Here is a 23,984-nt window from a genome sequence, read left to right as displayed (position 1 = left end):
TTTATTAACTGGTATAATAACATTTTCTTGGAAGTAGGTAGATAGAAGTACAAATTCCTTGTTTTGGTGGGATAGAGTTTTTACTATCACAGTGCAAGGACTCTCTGTTTTGTCTCTGTTCATTATTAATTCCTGTTTTATTTGATATTAACTTTGGGGCATTTTACTTCCAGTCTTTGTCTAGTTTTTTTCTGCTTTTCTGACTGTTTGCCTTCTCCTGGTGTGTTTCACCCTGGTTTCACCTCTTGTATAGGCTATTTAAGTATTAATTTAGTAGTGTGTGTCTTCTTCTCACCTGTGCTGTTCCTCTTTGTTACCTTGACCTCCTGCTATGTTCCTTTTAATGTTTCCCACATGTGAAGAATCCTATTGTGTCTTTGCCAGGCCCAGGTTCCAATAGTTCACTGGACATAAATTACAAATCTACAACTTGTTTTGTTGCTCTACACTCTTTTCAGGAGACAACTGTATCCGACCCACAGCATCTGAATAAAAGCATAACACAAAACACTTCTGATGATGAATGCTGACCAGCCACTGCTTTGACTACAGATTGTCAACAGTCTGATTAGTCTTAAAATAAGTGATGAAGAGTAGCTATCATCTGACAGTGGGAGATTTCCTGGAACTTAACAGGTTTCATCCATCGGGGGCCACTGATACCAGACTAGGGTACAACAACCCCTCTTCAAATCAGTCATGGAATCTCAACAGGAGAAACTACTGTTGGTATGTGTGAAACCAACGTAGTGTAGTAGCCTACAGCAGTCTCCTTGTCTTTGAGTTAAACAAATGTTTTTTGAATAGTGTAAATTATTTTACATTTTTTTTACATAGAGAAAAACAAAAATCCAAATGGGTCCATGGGGAAATTGTTTTTTGATCAATGACCATTTGATCATTGTGATGATATATGACTTAATAAATTTGATAGGTCTAATTTGTGCTAGATAGAGATGAGGCCTACTTAATCAGATCTGTCAGATCTGCAAAGTAAAGTGGTGGCCCATGGAGTTTCACTGTAAACTCATTACAACACAATTATTTAAGAGAGTTCACATTCTATAAGAGAGTGAAGTCAGAATGCAAATGACACACAGCCTGATGTGTTCTCATTCAAACACTGAATACAAAACAGATGAGTGACTGGGATGTGATAATTAGATCAGAGGCTGATGAAACCTGAACAACCCTGAAATGGTTTCAGTGATGACTGACTGACAAACATCATCATTCATAGAACCAGGCTGTATGTCTGGCTGAGAACCTCGAGCTCTCTAACCAACAATATACACTTTTGTGCACCACTTAAACCAACTATATAAACTACTACAAAGTTGCACGATGGACCTGGTCCAGCTGGTCTGATTTGTCATCAAGTAAATAATTAACAAGGAGCATCAAGAAGTTTCAATGTGGCAGTGACTGTATGGTAAAAGAAAATAGCTTCACCACCTGGGATACAAACAAGACAGGGCAAATGAATACCCCTTGATAGTATTGACATGGATGGGAGCATATATTTTTCAAAGCCCAGAGGAGAGCCCCCTTTAAAAGTCAGTGCCCCCTCATCCATTCATCCATTGTCTATGGGGGCTGGAGGCAGTCCCAGCTGACGTAGGGTGAGGGTACACCCTGCACAGGTCGTCAGTCTACCACTGGGTCACATATAGAGCAACACACACACACACAGTCATATTCACACATTTAGAGTTGCCACTTGCCAGTCAACCTTGGAGGAAGCTGGAGAGAACCCACAGAACATTCAAATTTCCACTCAGTAAGGCCCCATAGACCTGGAAATCAAAACCTAGAACCTTCTTACTGAGAGGTGAGAGGTGCTAACCACTGCATCACTGTGCCCCCACAATAAATGAGAGTAAACCAAGTTATAAAACAACATAAGGTGGCCTGTTTGAACACTTGCAGAAGAAACCTAACCTGACTGAAACAGACATTGTGAGCGGAGGCAGATCCTGTCCATGTTCAGGTTCAGTGACCTCAGACCTGCACAAAAATCATGGCAGCGCAAAGAAAACAGAACATGAAGTCAGTGGTCCACAGAAAGAGACAGTTGCACTTCCCCCTAAAATGTAAGTCATTCAATAAAATAAGGAAGATTTAGTTAAACGGATCGATTTTTAAAAATACTTCTCAGAGAAGGAGAGGGGAAAGACCTGCCCATGAATGACCCACACACAAATAATATACAGGAACTCGCATTGACAAAAAATGATGGTTAACAATCAGGTAATTTGAGATTCCTCAAACTCTGTTGGCCTCCGAAGGCCTGAAGGAGGAACCAGACTTCTTCTAAAAGGAAAGAAAAATGCTGCGTAGTGAAATATTCAAGCAGCAAAAAGACACAGCTGCCATTTGGGAGAGACTGGACTGTAGCTACCAGTGCTATTGAGATAATATAGGCTACTTTCCATTGATGTGGTGGCTCCATACACATGAAAAGACATGTAATATACAAGTAGGTGAGACTATGATAGTAACTGTCCAGCAGAGGGAGACATTGACTGTATGTAGATGATGATGCTGATGCTGATGCTGATGATGATGAGACTTTTCCACCTCAGCGACATGGACTTGGGTGAACTTGTAAAACAGGTGCCTGTTGTTCGATCAAAATCAAACTGAAACCTGGGGCCTCTCATCCTTCTAGTGCTTTATGTATCATAATACAGTCAGATTTGTTTAAAGGGGACATATTATGGAAATATCACTTTTTGAAGGCTCTTTAAGGGTGTTGGCCCCCAAAATGCGAGAACTGACATAAGAGGTTGCAGGCTCCCAGATTGAATCCACATGGTTTTACAAGCCATTCCCTCAGTTGTCTTCCAGTGATGTAACTAGCTTTCGAATTTGCATAACACCACCCCTACCTGGCATTTAAAGGGACAGGCACTGAAGCCAGCCGTTCTGAACAGGGCTGTTTTGAGAGGATGGAAAGAGCTGTGATGTTTGATCCTTGGGGTATTTTGACAAAAGCATGTCACAGACGTGTCTTTAAGACTCCTGGGAACTATTTTAATTTGTGCAAAAGGGGTATGATATGTCTCCTTTAAATGCGTTATATTTATCAGTGTTCGACCGCATTCAATCCAGTAAAGTAAGTTCCTCCTCTTACAGGCTGAGATCTTCACTGAGGAGGAAAATGATTCAACTGCTTCCAGGCGGCCAGGCAAACAAGCCGTGATGCTGAACGTGTAAAGTGGCTGTGATTTATGAGAAGTGGAGAAAAATAACAAGGGTTGAGTTGAATTCTCAGCAGCAGACGTCAGATGACAGAGGAAAGTCTGAAGATTCTCAGTCATGCAGGTCAGGGGAAATGAGTTAGTGTTCAACACCACAGAGAGAGAGCATCTTTCAACAAGAGATATCCAATGTGGACTAGAGAAACCTTAACTAGCTGCTTTGCTGCATGTTGTAATTGTGAATAAGTTAGAGCTGCAGTGTCTATGTATTTAACACTGAAACTACATAAACTGTTCAAAAAGGTCCCACTTGGTATTTTGGGGCGTTTATTGAAAAGAACAAACCGTCTTGAAAAAATGTGTACCAAACAATGAAAAGTCCTTTATTGCCATCAGAACATGAGTGAGAAAACCAGAGACAAAATCTGACAGAGTGAGGAGTCGACTGTACAGCCAGCATCCACAAGACACACACAGACACACACACACAAACGCACGCGCGCGCACACACAGGCACACACACACACACAGGGCAGCCAGCAGTCTTTCAACGAGGACGTGAGGGGAGATACAGATACATAAGGGGGTTACAGTACTCACACAATGAGGTATAAAGGTAAAACACAAACATACCAGTAAGGGCTTCCATGTCCTCCACTCACACACATGCAGACTGAACCAAAAAAAAAAAAGAAAGAAAAAAAAAAAAGGTACAAATACTCAAGTGCTCGTTCATTCTCTAAAAACACAACATACAGGTGAGCAGAAATGTAATAACAGCAGCATCTGGGTCATCTCGGTTCAACCACGCTCCCATTCATCTGTCTCTCAAAACCTTTGGTCATGTGGACGCTCGCTTGTCATGCACAGATTGAATACTTGTTTTTATGAGACTCAGAAACTCTAGAGGAGGAGGAGATGGGTTCTCCTTCCGACTCGTAATCCACCGATTTCATTCTGGGCAGATGAGCAGGGAGGATAGTGGGAGGAAGGGAGGGGTGGGAATTTTTTTTTCTTTTTTTTTACTGTGTTTTTTATAGTTTTTTTGTTTTTGTTTTTAAGTTTCTCTCTCTCTCTTCAAAAAGGTAAGAGTTTCTACGTTAGTCGGACATTCAATGTGTACATTAGCAGCAGTTCTAGTGAATGAAAACAATGGCTTTGTAAGTCAGATTAATAACACCCTTTTTTTTTTGTTTTTTTTCTTCCTCATGCACAGGACAGGCACCACCTACTAACTTCGTTAACTAAATGCCATGCAGGTTAGAAAAATAGACTGCAAACTCACAAGACAGAGAAATCAAAGTTCGTCTCCAGAGAAGAAGTTGATTTCACTTCAATTTTTTATTTCATTTTTTGTTTTTTGTTTTTTTCTAAGATGTGGAAATAGCAACAAAAAAAAAACAAAAAAAAAAACTTGAGAGCGGTAACCAAGACAACAGTAACAATATGAGCAGAGAGCCACGGAGGTTTCAAGTCCCTCTCTCTTACTCCATTTTTTTTTGCCAACCCGAACTGCCAGGTACAAGACAGACACCTCGCTTGTATAAAGTTTGTTTTTTCTTCTTCCTCCTTATTATTTATTTTTATTTCCAGTCCTGTACTTTGTGCCGTCGCAGACTGGCACCTGCTTGTGTATGCCTGCTGTGCTGTGTGTACCTGTAGGTGTGTGTGTCGTCATGTGGCTCTCATGTCATTTGAAGCTGTCCCAATCCCACAGTCCGCAGTCTCTCCAGGCTCCCCCCGACCCCCCACCCTCGGACCCCCACCCTCCTCCACTTATAGCAGCACCCACGTCCCAGAAAGGTGGTTGGCCCCCCTCAGTGTGCGTCCAGAGCTGCTGCGCGCTGCAGTGGTTTATCAAGACACTAGAATAAAGTGTGGCTGGAAGCTTGCTGCACCGCCGCCGCCGCTGCCCCCACCCCACCTCATCATCACCACCACCCCCCCTTGACGCAGAAAGAGGCACGGGATAGTTCTCTTTGAGTCTAAATCTACAGTTCTGTCTCTGGTCTCAGCCTGTCCTGTAACAGGTGCCCCCCCCTCGGAAGGAAGCGGTGCATCCTCCGATACCCCCTCCCCTCCCTCAGGCCTGCTGATACATAGAGATGCCACCGTCGCCACGCACGCACGCACGCACGCACGCACGCACGCACGCACGCACGCGCCCCCCCCCCACCGCCGCCGCTCAGGGCTGTGTGTCAGTTTGTTACCTCGCCCCCCCCCCCCCCCCCCCTCTCTCTCATCCTCTCTCTCACTAACTCTCCCCTCTGTTTTTGTTTTGTGGTTGCCAAATCTCAACTCTGCACACACAAACACACACATACGCGCGCACGCACATACACGCACGCACTGACCCCCCCCCCCTCCCCAGCCCCAGCCCTCCCACCCCCTCCCCCCCAAAAACGCCGTCCATTCTGCTCGGGAATGAGGACAAGCGCCTTGAATTTCGTGTTTGGCACCAGACTTTAGTTTCTCCTCTCGTTGGCCGGCCACTCCCTCTCCTCTCCTCCCCCTTTGTTTTCACTCATTACTCCCTCACAGGTTTGTTCTCCTCTTGGAACCAAATAGAAAAAAAAAGAAAAAAGAAAAAGAAAAATCAACTGGAAGATCACCTCTCCCTGTTTTCTTCCCATCGGGAAACAAAAACAAACTTAATGGAAAACTCAAGTTTTTTTTTTATTATTTTCTTTTTTTTCAAATTCAAGGCACAATGTCTATCAATCTTCCAATCCGTCTGTCTCCACTCCCAGGTTCAGTGTGCGAACATCTCGTCACGTGAGCTATTGGACTGTCTTTGCTCGTACGCCACTCCCTACAGCTTCACATCTCTCTATAGTCTGTTACGTTTAACACTGTTAAGAGACGCGTCTGTTTTGGTTGAGAGAGAGCGACCACCAAGTCCAAACCAGTGATAAACAATGAACAAAATTAACAGAACAAAACAAAAACAAAAGAAAAAGAAAATAAAGGACACAAATAAAGACAACCGTTTCAAAAACAAAACAAACAAAAAAAGTCTCGTCCTGTTTCTCGTGTTTCAGTATTTTTAAAAATCAAGTCATATCCACCAGCTCTTTTTTGGCAAGCTAGTTGTTTTTTTAAATAAGCACTACGTACTGATAGATAGGATAGCATACACCGTTAACGTGTGTTTTTAAGTAGATGCGTTTGTCGTTTTTTTGTACTTTTTCACTCTCATAGTATGAATTCAGGTATTTTGTCAGGTACTTTTTCACTCATCTGTTTAAGGTTTAAGTTAATGCAAGCAGGGACAGAGTTTGCCATGGAGTCTTGCTCTAGACTTGGGTTTCGCCAGGGGCAGGGCCGTCTCTTTACGAGACCCCGTTGACCAGGGTCAGGGTCTCGCCGGCCGAGGTCATGCCTTTGCTGGGGGAACGCTTGGTGGGTGTTCGCTCATCCTTCTTGGTGCTGGTCCCGTTCTCCTGTGGCACAGAAAGTGGACCGGAAAACAAAAAAGGTGAGATTGAGACGGTAATTTTGCAACGTATGACGATCAAACTGAAGCTGAGGTGTGTGTGACAGTGTGTTTCAGTGTGTACCTTGGGCTCGGGGCCAGCGTGGTTTTCCTTCTGGGGCAGGTTCTGTCTGCTCTGGGACTCAGCACGGGATATGTAGTCAGCAACAGTCACTGAGGACATTAAAATCTGTTAGCCACTGTAGAACAAACTGCTGGGGGCAACATTATACAGAGTAATTATACAACATGTTAACAGCCAACTATACATAAATACAGCTCCTCTGTTGTTGTTGCACTTTCAATGGGAACGATCAAAGCTCGTGTTGATACAGAATATATTATCTTTTCTGAGACACACTGACTCACCACTGTCTTGTGGCTGTCTGTCACGGCTGGCTGAACCTCCCTCTGGGCGGTTGCCACGGTTACGGCGGCGGCGGCTTCGGTTGCGGCGCTGAGGCCGGGCCTCTTCATCTAAAAGCCGAATGAGAGCAGACTTTCAGGAGAAGTCACAGCTGAGGGCTGGTGCTTCTAATGGGAGATGTTCAGTGTGTATCTATGGCCGCTTTCACACCTATCTCCTTTGGTCCAGACTTTCAGACTTTTCAGTTTGATCCGAACCTAAATTTGAGGTGTGAAAGGTGCCACGGACCGCGGTGGTCTCGGTCCGGACCAAACGAACCAAGGTTCGTACCTTTTGCAGTGTGAAAACAACTTTTTGTTGATTCGGACCTTCATATCAATGACCAGAAGTTTTTTTCTTCTTCTGCTGCTCTCGATTTACATCGTTTAGGAAGTTACGTCACGCTAACCAGCTAACAAAACAAAATCAGAGACGTTCTACATGACAAAATGAGCCGTGGGAGTCGTATTACAACGGGGAAAAGGTGGCTCGATCGATTCATTTTCTGTAAACAGGAAGCAACGTCAGAAGCCAGCCGTCCTAACAACGCACCGTAACCAAAACAAAACGAGCCGCGGAAGGACAAAGGGAGATGACGCGTCCAGTAGGTTTGTCTTGTAAAGTCTGTTATTCCATTTGCAGTGTGAAACCAAAACCAACCGGACCAAATGTATTACAATGTAACAAAACACGGACCTCGGTTTGGTTGTTTCAGGTGTGAAAATGTCTACGCAAATCGTTTTTATAAACCTATTGCAGCTGCTATTTGTTGTTATTCCTTGTCCACTTGTATGTTGTCTGTGTGTACTGTAATTTTATGTGGGGAAGCCAAAGAAAGATTTCCACTTATGGTGGACAATAAAGTGAATAAAAAGATAAACTAGACTAAACTAAACTAAATATTTAGGTTCTCACCCAGTCCGTTCTCGCTGGGTCCGGCCTGGCCGTCCGACTCTCCGGCGGCGTCCATCACGCTGGGTTCCTGGTCGTTGCGGCGGCGGCGGGAGCGTCTGCGGCGGTCACCTCCCATGCCGTCGCTGGTGTCGGCGTCGGCCAGCTCTCCTTCGCCCTCCAGCAGGGAGTATGGGTTACTGTCTGGGTCCCTCAGCACTGAGGGGGACAGGGAACATCAGTATCACCGCTACGCTTCTCTAATCTCCTGGTTTTTAATCCCCCTCTGACTCTCAGGTGAACTGACTCCATCACGTAACAAGAGAACAGCTGTTCAGCTTTAACACAAGGCACCTGCCAGCCGCTACTACAAAGACATGGACACCTGTGAAGCACCGTGACCACATTAGGGCCGTTTTCACGGAGGCCAAACGAGTCCCTGCCTCAAGGTAGGTACTTAGATCGGCCCCGAAAAACTCCTGGCTGGTGCTTTAGGTTTACTCTGCTGATCATAGTCAAAACGAGATGTGACGCCAAGAGAAAGCCACGAAATAAGCAGCATTTTTAAAACCCAGAATTGTTAAATAAAAAGTGTCTTCATGGCTGAAAAAACGAGGGAATAAGTCAGTAAAAGACGTATGATAGTATTAGTGGTAGAAAGAAGTATGATAAATGCGCGATCGCGCGATTACGCGACAATCGAAACGGCATTTTAAAACCCATTATTATAAGAAAGTGTTCATACTTCTGGACAAACAACGACAACAAGAGAAGTAAGAAAAACTGCACAACGATTGGATGTGGAGACACGGCAGTGAGAGTGAGAGGACGGTTCCTATAAAGTTCCCTTCTCCCTCTCTTTACCAGGAACTCCCACAGTGGAAACGCGGCTATTCTAATAAAGTCTCCTTCCTTGGTGATCCATAGGTCCATATTCACTTATTACCAGTTTGTTTTTAAATGACAAGAAACAGCTTGGGACAGAATTATCTAACCTGTGGATCACAGTGTCATTTAAATTAGAACCTTATCGTATATTTAGAGAGAACAGATTAGATGCAAAATTGAAGCTCGATTCTGTTATACTGTAATGCACCTTTGTTGCTTTGTGGAGCACTTCTGTGACTCTAGTATCTGTTCCTGTACCACGTGATTACACGCACCCTATATGGTCCCTTGTTGTCATAGAGGCACCATTCAATGACCCTCGGAAAGCAGATAATCTAACAATTCAGATGCTGTTTAGAGCTCATCTCTATCATAAACGGTTCAGAAGTTATTTAATGTTGTGCTTGTCTTTAGAGGGTTAAAAGTTGCAAGTCAACTTTAATCGTTATTTACGTGCCTTTTCTCAATTACCTGGACTATGAAATTTTGGGAGATTGTTTTTGAATGTCATTTCTTCGAAATTAGCTTAATTTCTTTTTCACGTTTTCCACATTATCAGCTGATTATCTAAAAACAGAATTGCACCTTCTGACTCATTTCACCAGAGCAGGTCACATTTATGCTTAATATTGTATAGGTCCTTCTATCAAATAATAATAATAATAAAATACTGATGTAAAAAGGCTGATCCCATACTGTTGTGAGAGCAAGTCATTGCAGCACTGTGATGGCAGCACTGTGTTGGCAGCTCACTGTGTTCACCCAGGTTAAAGAATGACACCATGAAGTGTCATGATTTGTGTTGAATCACCTGAGCTGATGGAGTTGGAGGGCTTGGACCCTGGTCCTCCACGGCCTCGTCCTGAGTTGGAGCCTCTGCCCCTGCCGCCCCGTCGGGAGCCTCGCTCCTCTCCACCGATGCCGCGGGGCCGCTGGTCTCGCTCGTTCAAATCCTCCGACTCGGAGGCGTTGGACAGTTCAGAGTTTGTGCCTGCGCCAAAACAGGAACAAGTAACATCAGAACAACTTCTATTACCTTCAAAACAGACAAACCTAAATGTTAACGCTTCCTCTCCTTCATCCTCACCATATCCGGAGTACTGGCTGTTGGAGGCTCGGCGTCCTCTGCCGCGGCCTCCGTAGGTGCGAGAGGTGTGCAGCGAGTTGCTGCTCTCGTCCGTCTGGTAGCCTTTCTCCCGCTCGGGGCCCGGGCCTCCGCTCCGGTTGGTAGGGGCGCGGTAGCCCACCCCGATCTGACGGAGCTGCTCGTCGATCTGGAGACGCTCCAGGCGCAGCTGCTCCACCTCCTAAAGGGAGTGGGTGGGGAAACAGTGATGCGCTCTCGTTACGCACGTGATTCGTTTGAATTCAGTAACAGTAAAATAACAGTACATATGAGCCATTCTGAATAAATAGAAGAAGCTTCGTATCTGCTCTCAACATGACTCATGTGTAACATCACATCTTACTTCTATTACTGTGTAAAATGTATTTTATTTCTACCAGCTTCAGCAGCATCTAGCAGGACAAGGTGACCTGGGCTCCTTCCTGTTTGTCAAAATGATGCAGTGTGCCAAAACTGTGTGTTGCCACTATACACACAACTGACCAACAGGCATTAGCAGCAGGTTCTCATCCAAACAAAGAATGGATGCTGCCATATAAACAAGGTGTGTGTGAGCCAGAAAAGGATAGTCCTGACTGAAAACAGGATTTAAAGCTTCATTTATACATCAGCACTATTATTGAGGTTTGGTTTCTGTCTTTTAGTTTGGTAGACTGTCAGTACGTTTACATGCAGAGCTTAATTGAGCTATGCTCAAAATTCGATTTTGGCGTCTAATCTGACTTCTGTCCTTGTCTCAATTTACATGCAACTGAGAAAATCAAATAACTGACGGCCGCCTCATGCGGCGTCACCCGTTGTTTCAGCGGGTTAATACGCCGCCTGTCCTGTTAACTTTTCTGTCACCTCGTAAAAAACTGAATATAAACAACTTAGTAAGCTTAATAATAAATTCTCAACTGCAGTTCCTGACCAGACGCGCCAGTCTGGGCCGGATTCGCACTGAGAATAGGATATGGGCTTCCTTTTTTCATCTCTCTCTCCGTCTCTCTTTCTTTTTTTAAAATTAAAACACTCTTGTTGGTCGCGCTGTGTGAAATGCATTGAATCTGCGCTGACGTTGGTTTTTTTTCTTTACTTTGCCGGGTTCGGGCGGCTTCTCTGCTCCACTTGGTGCCATCGCTACTGTTGTGGAGCATGCGCACAATAATTTGTTTTTTTCAAGTGTCATGTAAACGTACTGTGTGTTTGTCTACACATGTAGTTTGTTTCAATCTGAGGTGGAGTTCTAGTCTCTCAGGTGCTGTGGACCTGGGCTGGTGTCGGTCATGTGTTTGAACCTACAACTCCAACTCCACCTAGTGGCAGTAAAGAGTAAAGTGGAGCTTCACCCTGACACCCACTACTGTAGAAACACAAACCAGAACCTCATCAACCACCAGAGGACAAACGGCTCGTTCTGTCAACACCAGCCTTTCTGCACTGATCTCCTTCAGGCTGCCGTTTCGACTAAACTACTGCAAAAGTTTGAAATGAGAACAAGTAGAGTTGTGCCTTTAATGTTAATGTTGGATGGTGGATCTTTTTGGGACGGAGACAAAACTACAACATTTAAAAATAGTTTAGAGCATGGTTCAAATGCTTTTTGATTGACAAGAGGCCAAAATAAAATAAACAGATCAGGAAACTCAGTTCCAGTTTTAACTTGTCTCTGGAAAAGAAAAAACTAAAATGGATAATACAGGCTCCAATGAATATTCATATAACATATTCATTATTAATTCTATAAGTGGGGCTGTATCATCTTCCTGGGATCACTGAGACCACTACAACACTAAAAGACATCAAACTTTACCAAGTTGAATTACATGTCTAAACGGCTGCTGTGGTTTGTGAGAGAATCACAATGTCTGTTCCTCAGCTGAGCCACAGTATATGTATAGATGAGGGGGGGGTCAGACACTGTCTGATGGCAGCAGTGCACTGACAGCACTTTCAGTGGTGGGCGACTCGGAGGAGGGGGTCTCGCTTCTCAGTGTGACAGCTGCCTCCACCAACAACAGCTGAAGCTCAAGGGAGGTGTGAAGGAGGCGGGGGCGGGGCGGGGGTCCTGGTGTTATTTCTGGAAGCTTGGGGGGGTCCAGATAGCTGGTAATCTAAACTCCAGCCTACCCTTCACCCCCACACACATCCCTGAGGGGAGGGGGCTATTTATAAAAGCACATGAGGTAAGGGCAAAATGAGGTGCTCTCAGCAGCTTTCTACATGTGGTGCTGAGCAGGAGGAGGGGGGGGACAGGTGACCAATGTGAAATGACCCCCGCACATACGCCCATACATCCCAGTGGCAGTGGGCCCCTTCCCCAACTGCCACATAAAGGAACTGTTCTTCTAAGAGACCATGACGCGGTGACACCAGATATCCTGAGACCAATATATAACATGGTCCAAATTAATATTCTCAACTCGCTGCCTTAGATGTACGAGATATTCCAACTGCTTTATATGATCCACAAGGCAGCAGCAGAGACCAGGAAGGTGCTGCCATCTACTGGTCAGCGTGGAGAATCGACTTACCTGGAGATAGGACACATGGTATTCCAACAGAGCCTGGGCGTTGCTGATGTTCTCTTTAGTTCCCACAAACACGAAGGGAACCATGCCCTGATGAGAAACAGAGAGGGGGAGATGAAGAGTTGAGTGTTGTGTTTTTAAGAGAAACAAATCATCATCGCTGGTTGGAAACGGTTCGGACCTCACACGAAAAGAAACAGACCGAATCGCCTTGTTGTTTACAACTACTTCCGGGTAGAAAACCAGCACGTAAATTGAATGAGAACAGTAGTAACAAATGAGAGTTTAGCTATATACTATATTATGTTTTTCACACCCCATCACCATTTAGACAAATCTGAAATGATTGAAAAAACATTGCTATTTCTGTGTGTGTTTTGTGTTGCTATATCTTGTATTTATTCAGTTTGGGGGGAATCATGGTGTCTAGAAAGCCTCAGTGGCTCAGCTGACAGGGACAGCTAACGGCAGCAGCTAAGCTAACAGGAGCTAAGCTAACATCAGGACGTCAGCTGTTAAAACCCTCCCGGTGTCGGACACAACATGAAACTACTCCAGTTAGTTCAGTCATGTTGTAACTAAGATATCCGCTGGAGAAAATATTTTTCACAGACTGTTTATTGAGTCACTGAGTTATTAAAGTTAAACAGGTAACCGTTAGCCCGGCTAATCTATGATAACCATGACTAATTACAAAAACGTGCACACAGAAATAGTAATGTTTGTCCAATCATTGGTTTTATAAACTTTACAAACACCAGATTAGTCTAAATGGTGATATAGTGACATGAAAAATGAGATATATGTAGTGAAACTCTCGTCTGTCACTATTGTTCTCGTGCTGGTTTTCTACCCGGAAGTAGTTGTAAACAACAAGGCGATTCGTTCTACAGTGTGAGTGTGAAAGTACAGATCATTTTGAAAATAAAATAAAATCACATAAAACATACTCAACAGAAACACAGTGTATCAACCCACCGGGGGACGGCACACAGCTACGTGTCCCACACACACGCCCGACATAACTGACATATGTTGCGTGGGGGGGGGGGGGGGGGGGGGGGGCTGTGTGCGTCGGAAAAAACAGTGAAAAACACACAAACGCTAGTGACAGGACGGAGGGGGGGGGGGGAGAGACAGAAGCAGCAGAATGGAAGAGTGTCAAAGCGGACAGCACATGGAACGTCTACATCCTGCTGCGGTGGAGGAGCTCTGCTGTTTGGGAGAGAAACGGGAAGGAGGAGGAGGAAGAGGAGGAGGAAGGGGGGGGGGAGTGTGTGTTTGTGGGAGGGGGCAATTCATTGTACGGGACTGGGGAGGCCAGCCGAGCGAGCGGTCCATTCACCTCTTTGCTGCCGGCAGTGTCGTCCCTGCTAGCCCCCTGCCTGCCTACCTCCTCCCGGGGAAGCTTTTTGTCGTTGTCTCCCTCGATCCTGACGCGGACCACGCCCGATTTGTCCACGATCTCCTGGATGACTTTGCCGTTCTTGCCGATGACTTTGCCTGCGTGGCGAGGAGAGAGTAGTCTTTGTGATACGATGCACAGGTGAGCCATAATAAAAGGAATATGTCATGGTGGTGCAGCGGGATGGTGTCGCCGATTAAAAAAAAATTTAAAATTAAAAAGCTCCCTGGGGAATGTCATGTCGCTCACTCACCTACAAGATTCCTGGGTACCTGAAAGTAGTCTTCTTTGAACTCAAGATACTCTCTGGCCTGCTTCACTGCCTCTGGGGTCTGGAACAGGACACAGACATTATTTCACTAACAGTACACAAGACGAGTCCCAGAACGTGTAAAAGGCACGGGGCTGGCCGAGAGGCGTACCTCTCCGTAGATCCTGAATGTGCAGCTCTCCTCCTCCAGCTCGATGGCCGTGACGCCCGCTACCTTCCTCGCCTGCTGGATATTGGCGCCGTGGGAGCCGATGGCGAGGCCCATCAGGTCCTCCCTCACCCGCACCTCCTCCTGGTAGGCCGATGCTAACTGCTTACTTGTCTGGGAGGGGAAGACACAAACACAAAGTGTAAAAGTGAGACCAAACGGGGGGGGTGTGGTCTAAATGAAGACTGACAAATACCAACTAGGGTTGGAAAATGTATTAAATTTGACACTGTCTGTGTCTGTGCGGTGGGATGTGTTTACCTCCAAATGTTTGGTGGCTTCTTCGTTGCGGGACATGAGCATAAGCTTGGTTCTGATGCTGCGAAAATGCATGTCACTCAGAAGAGTGGCGCGCTTTACTGTGGTTTCATTTGTAGACTGTGGAGATAAAAAAGGGATTCAGTTTCCATTCAACTCCAAAACATAATTATTACATGTATACAAGAATATTTAGTTTGTATCAGAGAGGTATTAAGCTTTAATGTTGTAATTGTAGAGAGATACGCACTGAGAACTTTATTAGGAACACCTGTTATGAAATGATCCAATTAACCAATCATGTGGCAGCGGTGTCATTTAGAAAGTCATGTTGATACACATCAGTAGCTGGCTGATGGTGTCAGGGAGGCTGGTTGGAATATTCCAAGAATGTTCATCTCCACAGATCTTCACTACAGGTTGGTGAAAACCAAGAACCACAAAGTGAGCAGTGGTTCTGTGTGGACGCAGTGATGTTAAAAACCTGTCTTTTTAACAGCAGAGAAGCATCTCAGGACCTGAGGCTGCAGCGGACACACACTCACCAACAGGACAACCTGAAGTGTGCTCTGAAGTGTGATGAATCTGAATTAATGCTGAGGCGGCAGCAGGTCGGGTCACAGCTTGGCCTCAACAACATGAATCCATGGACCGACCTGGTGTGAGGGACGTTTTACTGGCACAGTTTAGCCCTTTAATACCAACAGCCTATCTGAGTATTGTTGATGACTATATGCATCCTTTTATGGCCACAGTTTATCTTCTAATGGCAACTTCCAGCTGGATGCTGCACCATGGCAAAAGCTGTCAAAAACCGGTTTCAGCAAGTTCTGTCAACAACGGCCTTCTAAACAGGTGTTCCTCAGAAAGTTTTCAGTGAATGTATTCCTTTTTTTAATTTTTTTTTTTTTTTAATTGTGAAGCACTTTGAGCTGCAATAATTGTATGAAATGTGCTATACAAATAAAAGTTATAATTATTATTTGGGGTGATCGACAAACTTTGCTCCAAATTTGCTTATTCAGATTTTGTGAGAACTACTGCAGATCCTCATCAAGCGACAAGCGTGTATTCAGAATACTAACCAGCACAATGAGTTCGTGTGTTTGGGCACCGTAGAAGATGCAGTTGGCTCCGATAGCTTTCCTGAAGTCTTTGTGAATGTTGTCATTTGCACAGCTGTCAATAAGAAAACAAGCCACAGGAGAGTTGGCCTCAGTGCAACAACACTGCTCACTGATCACTCACAAAACAAACAAAACACAAAAATGTTATTGTAACTGAAGTATTATATACAGTGTGTAAAGACACTCACATGTCCCTCAGGTCTTCCGGGACAGGGATGGGGACTTTGTGGAAGGAGTTCCGAGAGGAAGGGCTGTTGGGGTTGAGGGGCCTGATGCGCTCCGCCGTGACGATCTCGTTGTATGTGGCGTCGCATGCGGCGTATTCGATCACGTAGAACTGGAAACAGAACGAGAGATAGAGATTTTTAATAATATAGGCAGCAGAAGTGTGAGACGTGAGGCCGTCTGACAGCTCAGAGATGTAAACTGTGAATGTGAAGTGGAAAAAATAAAAAAATAAAAACGCCATTATGCTAAGACATGTGCGGCGCGGTACCGCTGCGTTCAATCTATAGCTGTCAAGTTCAGAATTAATTGATGTCATCTCTCAGGTCGAAAAGTAAATATATTGCACGTCAAGAGTGCATTTTAATCTATAGCTTTATTTATTCACTTCATAAAAACTATACGCTGTTCCCAGATTCGTCCGTTTCTGTGACAACGTTAAGATGAGGCGGAGGAGATGAGCCGCGGAGATACGGAGGGATGTAGACAGAAGAAGAAGGGGAGCCATGAACGAGCGAGGCGGCGAGATGAACGCTGCACACTCGGTGCTCAAAGGACAGTATTAAAGCCATCAGTCAACGCTAGACATTCCTGCAGGCTCTTATCGGGGCTGCTCCAAATAACAGCGCTACACCAGCAGCAGCTCCCTTGGCACAGTAGCACTGCAAAAGCTGTCCCTTCTATATCCCACTGACCCACTATTCAACCTGCGGCCCGGCCTCCTGACTGCCAGCCAGGGCCGTTGCTAGGAATTCTGGGCCCCCTTAAAGAATACTAAAGTGGGCCCCTACCCCCGAACTTTATCTTTTTTTTTTTTTCCGACTACGTATGTATTATCATTTTTTATTTAGCCTACTTTGTTTTGATGCTAATGCAGCATTACTCTGAGTATTAGTCAGTGTCTTATGCAGAATAATTCAGTAATACAAAGATTAGACTACTGGGTTTTTTTGTGGGCCCTACTGGGCGCTGGGCCCCTAGAATTATCATCACCTTTCTCCCCTATTCAACGGCCCTGCTGCCAGCCAGTGGTGGTTGGAATCGGCTGGAAAATTTTGTGAAATAAAAGCACAACTGTGCACGCGCGGGTGCAAATTCAACTCGACGCCAGTCAGAGTGAAGAGGGAGCACGGGATATAATGTGAAGGTACAATGTCGGAGCACATCACCAGACTCTTTTGAGCTCATTACCCAGCAGTACTTATCTTACTACGGGCTGGTACTCTCTCTGCACACAGGATACTGCAGTACTCAGGGCTCGCTAGACAGTTACCAGCCATACAACAGGCGCCGGGGCAAAGTGAAACGTAATTGCTTCACCTCTATTAGTGATTATTAAATACTGAGATGCAGAGGAAGCTGGTCCGGCTGGATTTTTATCACTGACACAAGGCGTCGTCTTCTCAACAATATTAATCCTTTTCGGTGAGATGCTTCCAGGAAATCTAAGCCGCCCGCGCACTAAAATTCAGGAACTATAAATTCATTCGGCGTCCGAGGCTGATTTAAAAAAAAACACGCTGAGTGGTGGAAATATATTTTTATACCCATGACAGCAAAACAGTAGCGTGTTGCTGGCTGTAATCGGTTGTGTGACTGTGGTGTTTGAATTAATGGAAAGAGGAATTGAAATACCACATAGGCACAACAAGAAAACAGGATACACTTCTCTGCTTTGGTGCACATCAGCAATTAAACATGATCTTTCTTCAGTTTTCTCTCATTTACATAAGATGTTCCTCGATTCCCGGCGATGACTTACCTCTCCCTTCATCATTCTGACCCGCGCCAGCCACCAGCCACATGGCTCCTGCTCGTTGGCCCTGGAGTAAACCTGTGAGTCACAGGCAAAAAACAGTATCACTATCACACTCATTAATGATGTGTCAAACTGTTTATAGTGGAAAAGCAGGATGCAGTGACAGTGAAGGTGGCCTCAGCTGCATATTCAGCACACCTATGTTATATGTGAGTCCACTGTTAAGTGATTGGGCAAACACAGTGTACAACATTCTAGTGCTGTGTGGAATGTGGACAAAATGTAAAATAAGAGGTAAACCTGTTGAGTATTGTGATGATAATGAGACAACAGCTAGATTTCAGCCTGACTGGACTAAATCCAAACTTTAACAGCAGATAATGTTTCATAAAATCAATAAACATGTAATGATAACTTTTTCTAATCATCCCCGAAAAGGGGAAATATGCTAATTAAGATTTACAACGTCTTTTTAACCACCGGGGGGTGCCACAGGCTGTTTGGGTCGTTTCACAGTTGCCACTTCAAAGGTCATGAACGGAGATACTTTAATTTAGTTTAGAGGCCACATGATGTGAATGTGAACGTCCTGGAAATGACAGTTAAAAGTCAGTACGGGCCAATAATGATCCGCCGTCTGATAAAAGGCACAAAGACGCCGAGGCCTTGAGACACGAGGTGAGAGGAAACTCAGGTGTGTGTGGGACTGAGTCAGACGTACGCAACAAAAAAAAACAAAAAAACCCAACACTCACCTCCACTTCCTCTCCTTCGCCGATTTCTTTGTTGTAGTCGGCTGGAGGGGGCAACCGCACGTCGCTGAAGGGCAACTGTCTCTCTGGCTGCCAGCTGCGGCGAGATGACACAGATAAAAACACAAATGTTTTTGGGCTTATCGACAGTGGAAGGGATCACATGTGAACTCAGCAGGACTCGAAGCGGTCTAGATTCAGGCCCTCTGTCTCTGGTGTTACATTAGGATGGGGCGCATCACCCGTCCCTGTCGTACAGCACATTAACAGACATAATGACATCAAAATGAAAATGGCTCATTAGGTTTAATGGGGAAGTTTAAGGAACTGCATCTGGACAATGAGTGACTACTTTCATTCTACGATGTCCTCTCATAATAAATAAAAACTTCAAAATTAGCCAACTTGATTAAATGACTTTCTAAAGTGAAACTTTATATTATTATTCCAGAAACATAAATGAAAACAAATGCAAAGTGAAATCTAATGAAGTCTCTCAGGCTCAGTTTTAGTCTTAAATTCAAAGCCGATCTTCATTTAAGAGCCACGACCGTTAGACACCAAAAAAGGTGTTTCATTCATTCACCGTCTTATACAACTCCAGCATCTCCATGTGCTCAGAGAAAGTAAGTGGAGAAGGAGGGAGGAAACCATCCCAAAAATGACACAGGCCACCATAGTGCCACTCCTCCCACCCTGCATACCTTGGCTCACTATTTTTAGGGGCATCCTAATCTACACTCTCAGCCAAGTAGATAAAAGAGGGACCTAGGTGGGGGGATGGGGAGGTGGGGGGGTTAGGAGTATAGGAGAGCCTGGTCGGGGCAGGAGGGGTCAGAGCAGGAGGTAAAAAAACTGTTAGAGACGTGTATGGACAGCTGCATGCCAAGCACAGGTGCTGAGGAGGGCGGTTTTGAATGGCTGGATAAAGCAGCCGGCGTTACTCTCATTTACTACAGTTCAAGCCTCATTTCCCAAATCTTAATAAAGCAAGACGTATGGAGGCTGTTAAGGAGACGGAGCAAACTTACTTATTTTCAAATACAATTGTGAGAGAGTCTTCGTGGACATCTTTGATGAAACCCTGAAGAGAAAAGCAGAGAGAGAGAGAGAGAGAGGTTGTTTTATTCCCATGAATGCACGAGGCAGAGAGACAGCGAAGCGGGGTGGGGCTGTGAGCGGGAGATTTTCTGCATGTAAACAACATCGACAGTTTGTAATCCTTGTTAGACCCGATGCTGAGACTGTCGCTGAAAAGAGAGCATCTAGGGCGTTTTTTTTTTTTTGGTTTTGGGGGAGCCAAGACATCACATCACTGACACAATTCTCTGGCTGCGAATTCTGTGCTAGATAGTGACGAGAAACACTGACTCCTCCTGACAGCGCAGACAGCCAGGAAATCTCCTCCTTTCCCTCTCACACACACACACACAAACACACTCGCGCTAATTCATACACAAACAGGCACACGCTTTCTCTCCACGTGTACATTGAGAAAAAAGAAAAGCAACAGTCCCGGAACAGGGCATGTATGGGGAAGACACGAGCTTATATGGAAAGATTACTGTATGCGACTCTTTGCGGGAGAGCTCTCTCAAATGTGTTACTTGTCCATCACGGCCCGTCCACAAATCTGTCACAGCGTGCCATAAAGTTTCACCAACAACCCCCCCCAGCAGTGCTCAGCAGCGACAAGACGGGGGGAAAGCGGTGGGGCGTGGCGTGTCTCTCGGTGTGACACTACCGTATATGGGACGGAGAGGTCAGGCTGTGTCGTCAAATCGCGCCGCAATCACGCTCGGCTGTCAGGAGTGAATGTGTGGATTCGCTCGCTGTAAAGGTTCTTGCCTTTGCGCTGTGGAGAGCCGGCTGGGGGGGTGTCAGCCCACACCGAGGGCGACGTGTGTGTAGGCACATTCAAGTTTTTTTTTTTTTTTTACACCTTTTAAATGCTCCACTCTCACTACAACTCTGATCGTCATTCACCGCCACCTGCTTGTTCTGACAAGGTCCTTGTTAATGGGTGTCTATCTACGCAAGCAGCCAACTGTCTGTGCTTCTGGCGTAGCGGTGTGGCACCGCCGGAACTTCTGGAAAAGAAGGCGGCGGTGGCAACAGGTCCGAGCGAAGAAGTGCTTATCCTTCAGTTTTCCAGAGATCACATTAGGAGACAGCTGCGTGCGCTTGTTACGTCAGGTTAAGTAGCACTTCCACTCAGAACTACCAGGTCAAAGGTCAGGCAAGCCCTTTTACTAGTGTGACATGACTAGTGGATGGGGGAGCTGGGAGGGGGGGGGGCGGGGGGGGTCGCAGGCTGCTTTATGACATCACCTCATCCTCTGGCCGGTATCCATGCAGGTCCATGTGGTGACCAAGACATTTTATATTCGCAACCGTCCTCTCCGATGATCGGCTAGATTGAATCATCACATAAGTAGCCAATGTGTTTAAAGGGATAGTTCAACATTTTGGCAAATTTGCCTATTGCCATAATCCTCAGTCTTAGGAGTAGGTTCATTACCTTTAATTGTCAGTGCAATTTGTTTTTAGATCAGTGGGGCAGAGATGCGAGCTGCTCAGTTAACGCAATGGAGGCGCATGGTATTTCCACGTTTCCCTCATCAAACTCATCAAATAAACAATCCAACAACTCCAAAACGCTCCTGTGGACAAGTTGTGACCCGCATATTCGCCACGCTATGAAATAATAAGAAATAATTATGTAACATTACGACACATGAAGCAAATACTCTTTTGAAATCACTCCACCCAGCAGTGTCTGGGATGTAGTTCCGGCTACGCATTTGCCTCGAAAACAACAGTCTCGTAACGTTCCATCATTATTTCATAACGTGGTGATTGTGCGGGTCACAAATTGTCCACGAAGGTGTTTTGGAGTTGTTGGATTGTGTATTTGATGAGTTTGATGAGGGAAAGGCGAAAGTACAGCACGCCCTGCAGAGCTCACATCTCTGCCCCGCCAATCAAAAAAAAAGCTTGCACAGACTATTAAAGGTAATTAACCTACTCCTAAAACAGCAGGGCTTATGGCAATAGGCGAATTTGATGAAAAATGTTGAAATAACCCTTTAAGTGTTCAGGTGACTAACCTACATCAAAATATGACAAAGATAAACAAAGAGATCCTTATTAGTGCGAGACGCTCTGAGATACCCTAATTTAGCCCTTGATTACTCTGCCTGGAATGTGCTGCTGGAAAAAGTTAACCAGGACAAACTACTGTGTTCCAGACAGGTGTTGTATTGCCTTAGCAGGTTCATAAATATGACCCTGATTCGCAGTTAAAAAGAAAAAACCTACATCACTCAATGTGACACCAAGGAGAACGAGGTGCATTTAAAAAATGCTTCCACACTCTGTGTCAATCACAACAGGAAAAGCAGTCAAGCTTTTGCCCCTGCTCTCTTCCACCAAGGACAACAGAGCTACTTGGAATATGACATTTAAAATGTCACAAACACAGTTAAGTATCCATTTCATCCACAAAATGAGAGCTGCGAGAGATAATGGACGTAACAGAGATGAGATGAGTGGAAAGTGTTCATTCATGCCAGAGCCGAACTGTCACCCTGTAAAACAGAACGACAGGTGAAGCAGCACGAGGAGAGTAAATATAGGCTCATCCCTAACCCACCATGTGGTCGACTGACCAGCTGAAGGCTCAAAGACAGAACAGAGGAGGAGCACATGGAGAAAATAATGGACTTTAACAGACTGAAATGAAAAAAGGAGATGTCACAGTCTGAAAACGATAAATCCGATTTAGGATGTAAAGGTTATTTGCAATTTCCCACCATTATTACCCCACCTCTAGTTGGATAAACCTCTATCAATGTCTTTCCTACAATCTAGCTAAATACAAAATGATGTCAGGACCTACATTGTCCATCACTAGCAATGTCTGTTGACTGGCTGAATAAAGCCATTGATTTTTAATCTGTCTTTTAGCAAAATGTTCATGTAGAGAGAAATTTGAAAGCCACTATGGTGCCATCTTATTGAGACGTTTAAAAACAAGCAAACAAGCTGTGACACAGCAGCAACAGAGACTTGGAGGCATGTGTCTGGATGGGTAAAGTACACTTTCTTCTGAAAATGAGACAGAAATGAAACAGAAACCTACACTCTTGGTTCTTCCTTGTCAAGCCAATAAACATGTGCAGTGAAGCTAGGGGCTGGGCTACAAAACAAACATGAAGTGTGTGAGCTTTGATGTAGCATCCCATCATACTTGTGCGTAGGAACAGAACAGCACAACAGCTGTCTGATTAGCTGCTTTGCTTCTGTTTTAAATGTGCACACCTCACATATCAGGACTGAGCAGTATCTTATGACTGCTGCTATGTGCCATTACAAAACTACAGGCATCTGTTCCCAGTAGTATACCCTGTGATCATATTGACATGAACTGAACTAAAATAAAAAAAAACGACCAAATATAGGCCAGACTTGCTGATGACAAGTGTACTTAGCTCAACTGCTAGCTGGAGCTAGCTACCCACCCCACAATGGCCAACCCCTAATGGAACGCAAAACCATCCCTATTTGTCAGGACTGGACCTGAGCTAACATTAGCCTAGCGGCGGTTAGCTACGGCTGCACTCAGGAGAAAGAAACCTCACAGTTTGTCCCCAGACAAAAACTTTTAACTGCGACAACTACAAAAAAAAACTGCGACTGTAACCAGGTTACCTTGTAGAAGGCCCCGTTCGAGCCGCGAACTTCCACAGCCAGTCCGTCCATACTCGTCGGTAGCTCCCCACGGCTGTGCTTCTCCGTAGCCGTTACGACTCCCTGCGAGTCCGGTAACGTTACCACCCCCAGCTTCGCCGGCCCTTCGCCGCTATCCGGCCGCTTGTGGATTTCCAGTGTTTCGGGTGGAGGGGAGAGGGGCAGAGGTGAAGGGGTTGGGGGGAGATGGGTGTGATGGTGTCAACTAACGCAACGCAGACGCTCTGTTCCCCAGCAGCAGCACCGGTCAGGAAGCCCCGTTGTCTTGTTTTTGTCTGAATTGTGGAATTGGGTGCCCGCGAGCTTAAAACGCACCGACCACAAACAGTGGTGAAGGAGGAGAGGCGAGCTAACGATGCTACGGCAGGAGGAGGATGCTAGCTGATGGATAATTAGCTGGGAGGCTAGCTATCAACACCTTGATCCCGTCAGTTTTCCAGGGATGCTAGCAGGCTAGCATTTGATAAACCCGGTTGCGTTTGATGGTTTGTGCGTGTGGCGCAGTCGTCGCGTTGAATAATTTCACAGAAGTCGTCACCGGGGGAGGGGGGTGGGGTGTCGTTTCTTCTTCAGTCTGTGGTTGCAAATTTTCAGCGGCGTTTCTTTCCCAAAAAAAAAAGCGTTTGAGACGCACTACCGCCCGGCGACTCCTTACTCCAACTACCCGTCCCCTCAACACACGCCGATAGAGTGAATCAGAGTGGGACTGAATGACCTCGAACACC

General features: G+C 45.3%; 1 protein-coding gene across 3 annotated transcripts; it reads right to left on the bottom strand.

Annotated features, from left to right (window-relative positions):
* Positions 1–5,390: 5,390 nt before the first annotated feature.
* fxr2 (FMR1 autosomal homolog 2) lies at positions 5,391–23,944 on the bottom strand. 3 transcript variants are annotated; one of them, XM_083993443.1, is made up of 17 exons: positions 23,221–23,944; positions 19,539–19,591; positions 18,511–18,604; positions 17,759–17,830; positions 15,960–16,108; positions 15,730–15,823; positions 14,648–14,764; positions 14,330–14,500; positions 14,161–14,239; positions 13,848–14,005; positions 12,506–12,592; positions 9,951–10,170; positions 9,675–9,854; positions 8,000–8,194; positions 7,048–7,155; positions 6,764–6,852; positions 5,391–6,646 (listed from the first exon to the last, which is right to left on the bottom strand). In XM_083993443.1, exons 1-17 carry the CDS (start codon positions 23,269–23,271, stop codon positions 6,536–6,538), a joined length of 2,028 nt encoding a protein of 675 aa, XP_083849569.1. In that variant the 5' UTR covers positions 23,272–23,944; the 3' UTR covers positions 5,391–6,535. The 3 variants fall into 3 exon arrangements, with proteins under 3 accessions (XP_083849569.1, XP_083849570.1, XP_083849571.1); XM_083993444.1 differs by having other exon boundaries at positions 9,951–10,167; XM_083993445.1 differs by lacking the exon at positions 7,048–7,155.
* Between the last annotated feature and the right edge of the window lie 40 nt (positions 23,945–23,984).

The sequence above is a fragment of the Trachurus trachurus genome (genome assembly GCF_905171665.1).
Source record: "Trachurus trachurus genome assembly, chromosome: 18".
NCBI lineage: Eukaryota > Metazoa > Chordata > Actinopteri > Carangiformes > Carangidae > Trachurus > Trachurus trachurus.
This window is presented reverse-complemented; position numbering and strand designations above follow the sequence as displayed.

Bases quoted from the DNA above. Each gene is read 5' to 3' on its own strand.
- fxr2 (XM_083993443.1), bottom strand. From the start codon at position 23,271: ATGGACGGACTGGCTGTGGAAGTTCGCGGCTCGAACGGGGCCTTCTAC. The intron at 14,765-15,729 runs GTTAGTATTCTG...TTATCTCCACAG, and splicing joins CACACGAACTCATTGTGCTG to TCTACAAATGAAACCACAGT. The intron at 9,855-9,950 runs GTGAGGATGAAG...GTTTTGGCGCAG, and splicing joins CAGCCAGTACTCCGGATATG to GCACAAACTCTGAACTGTCC.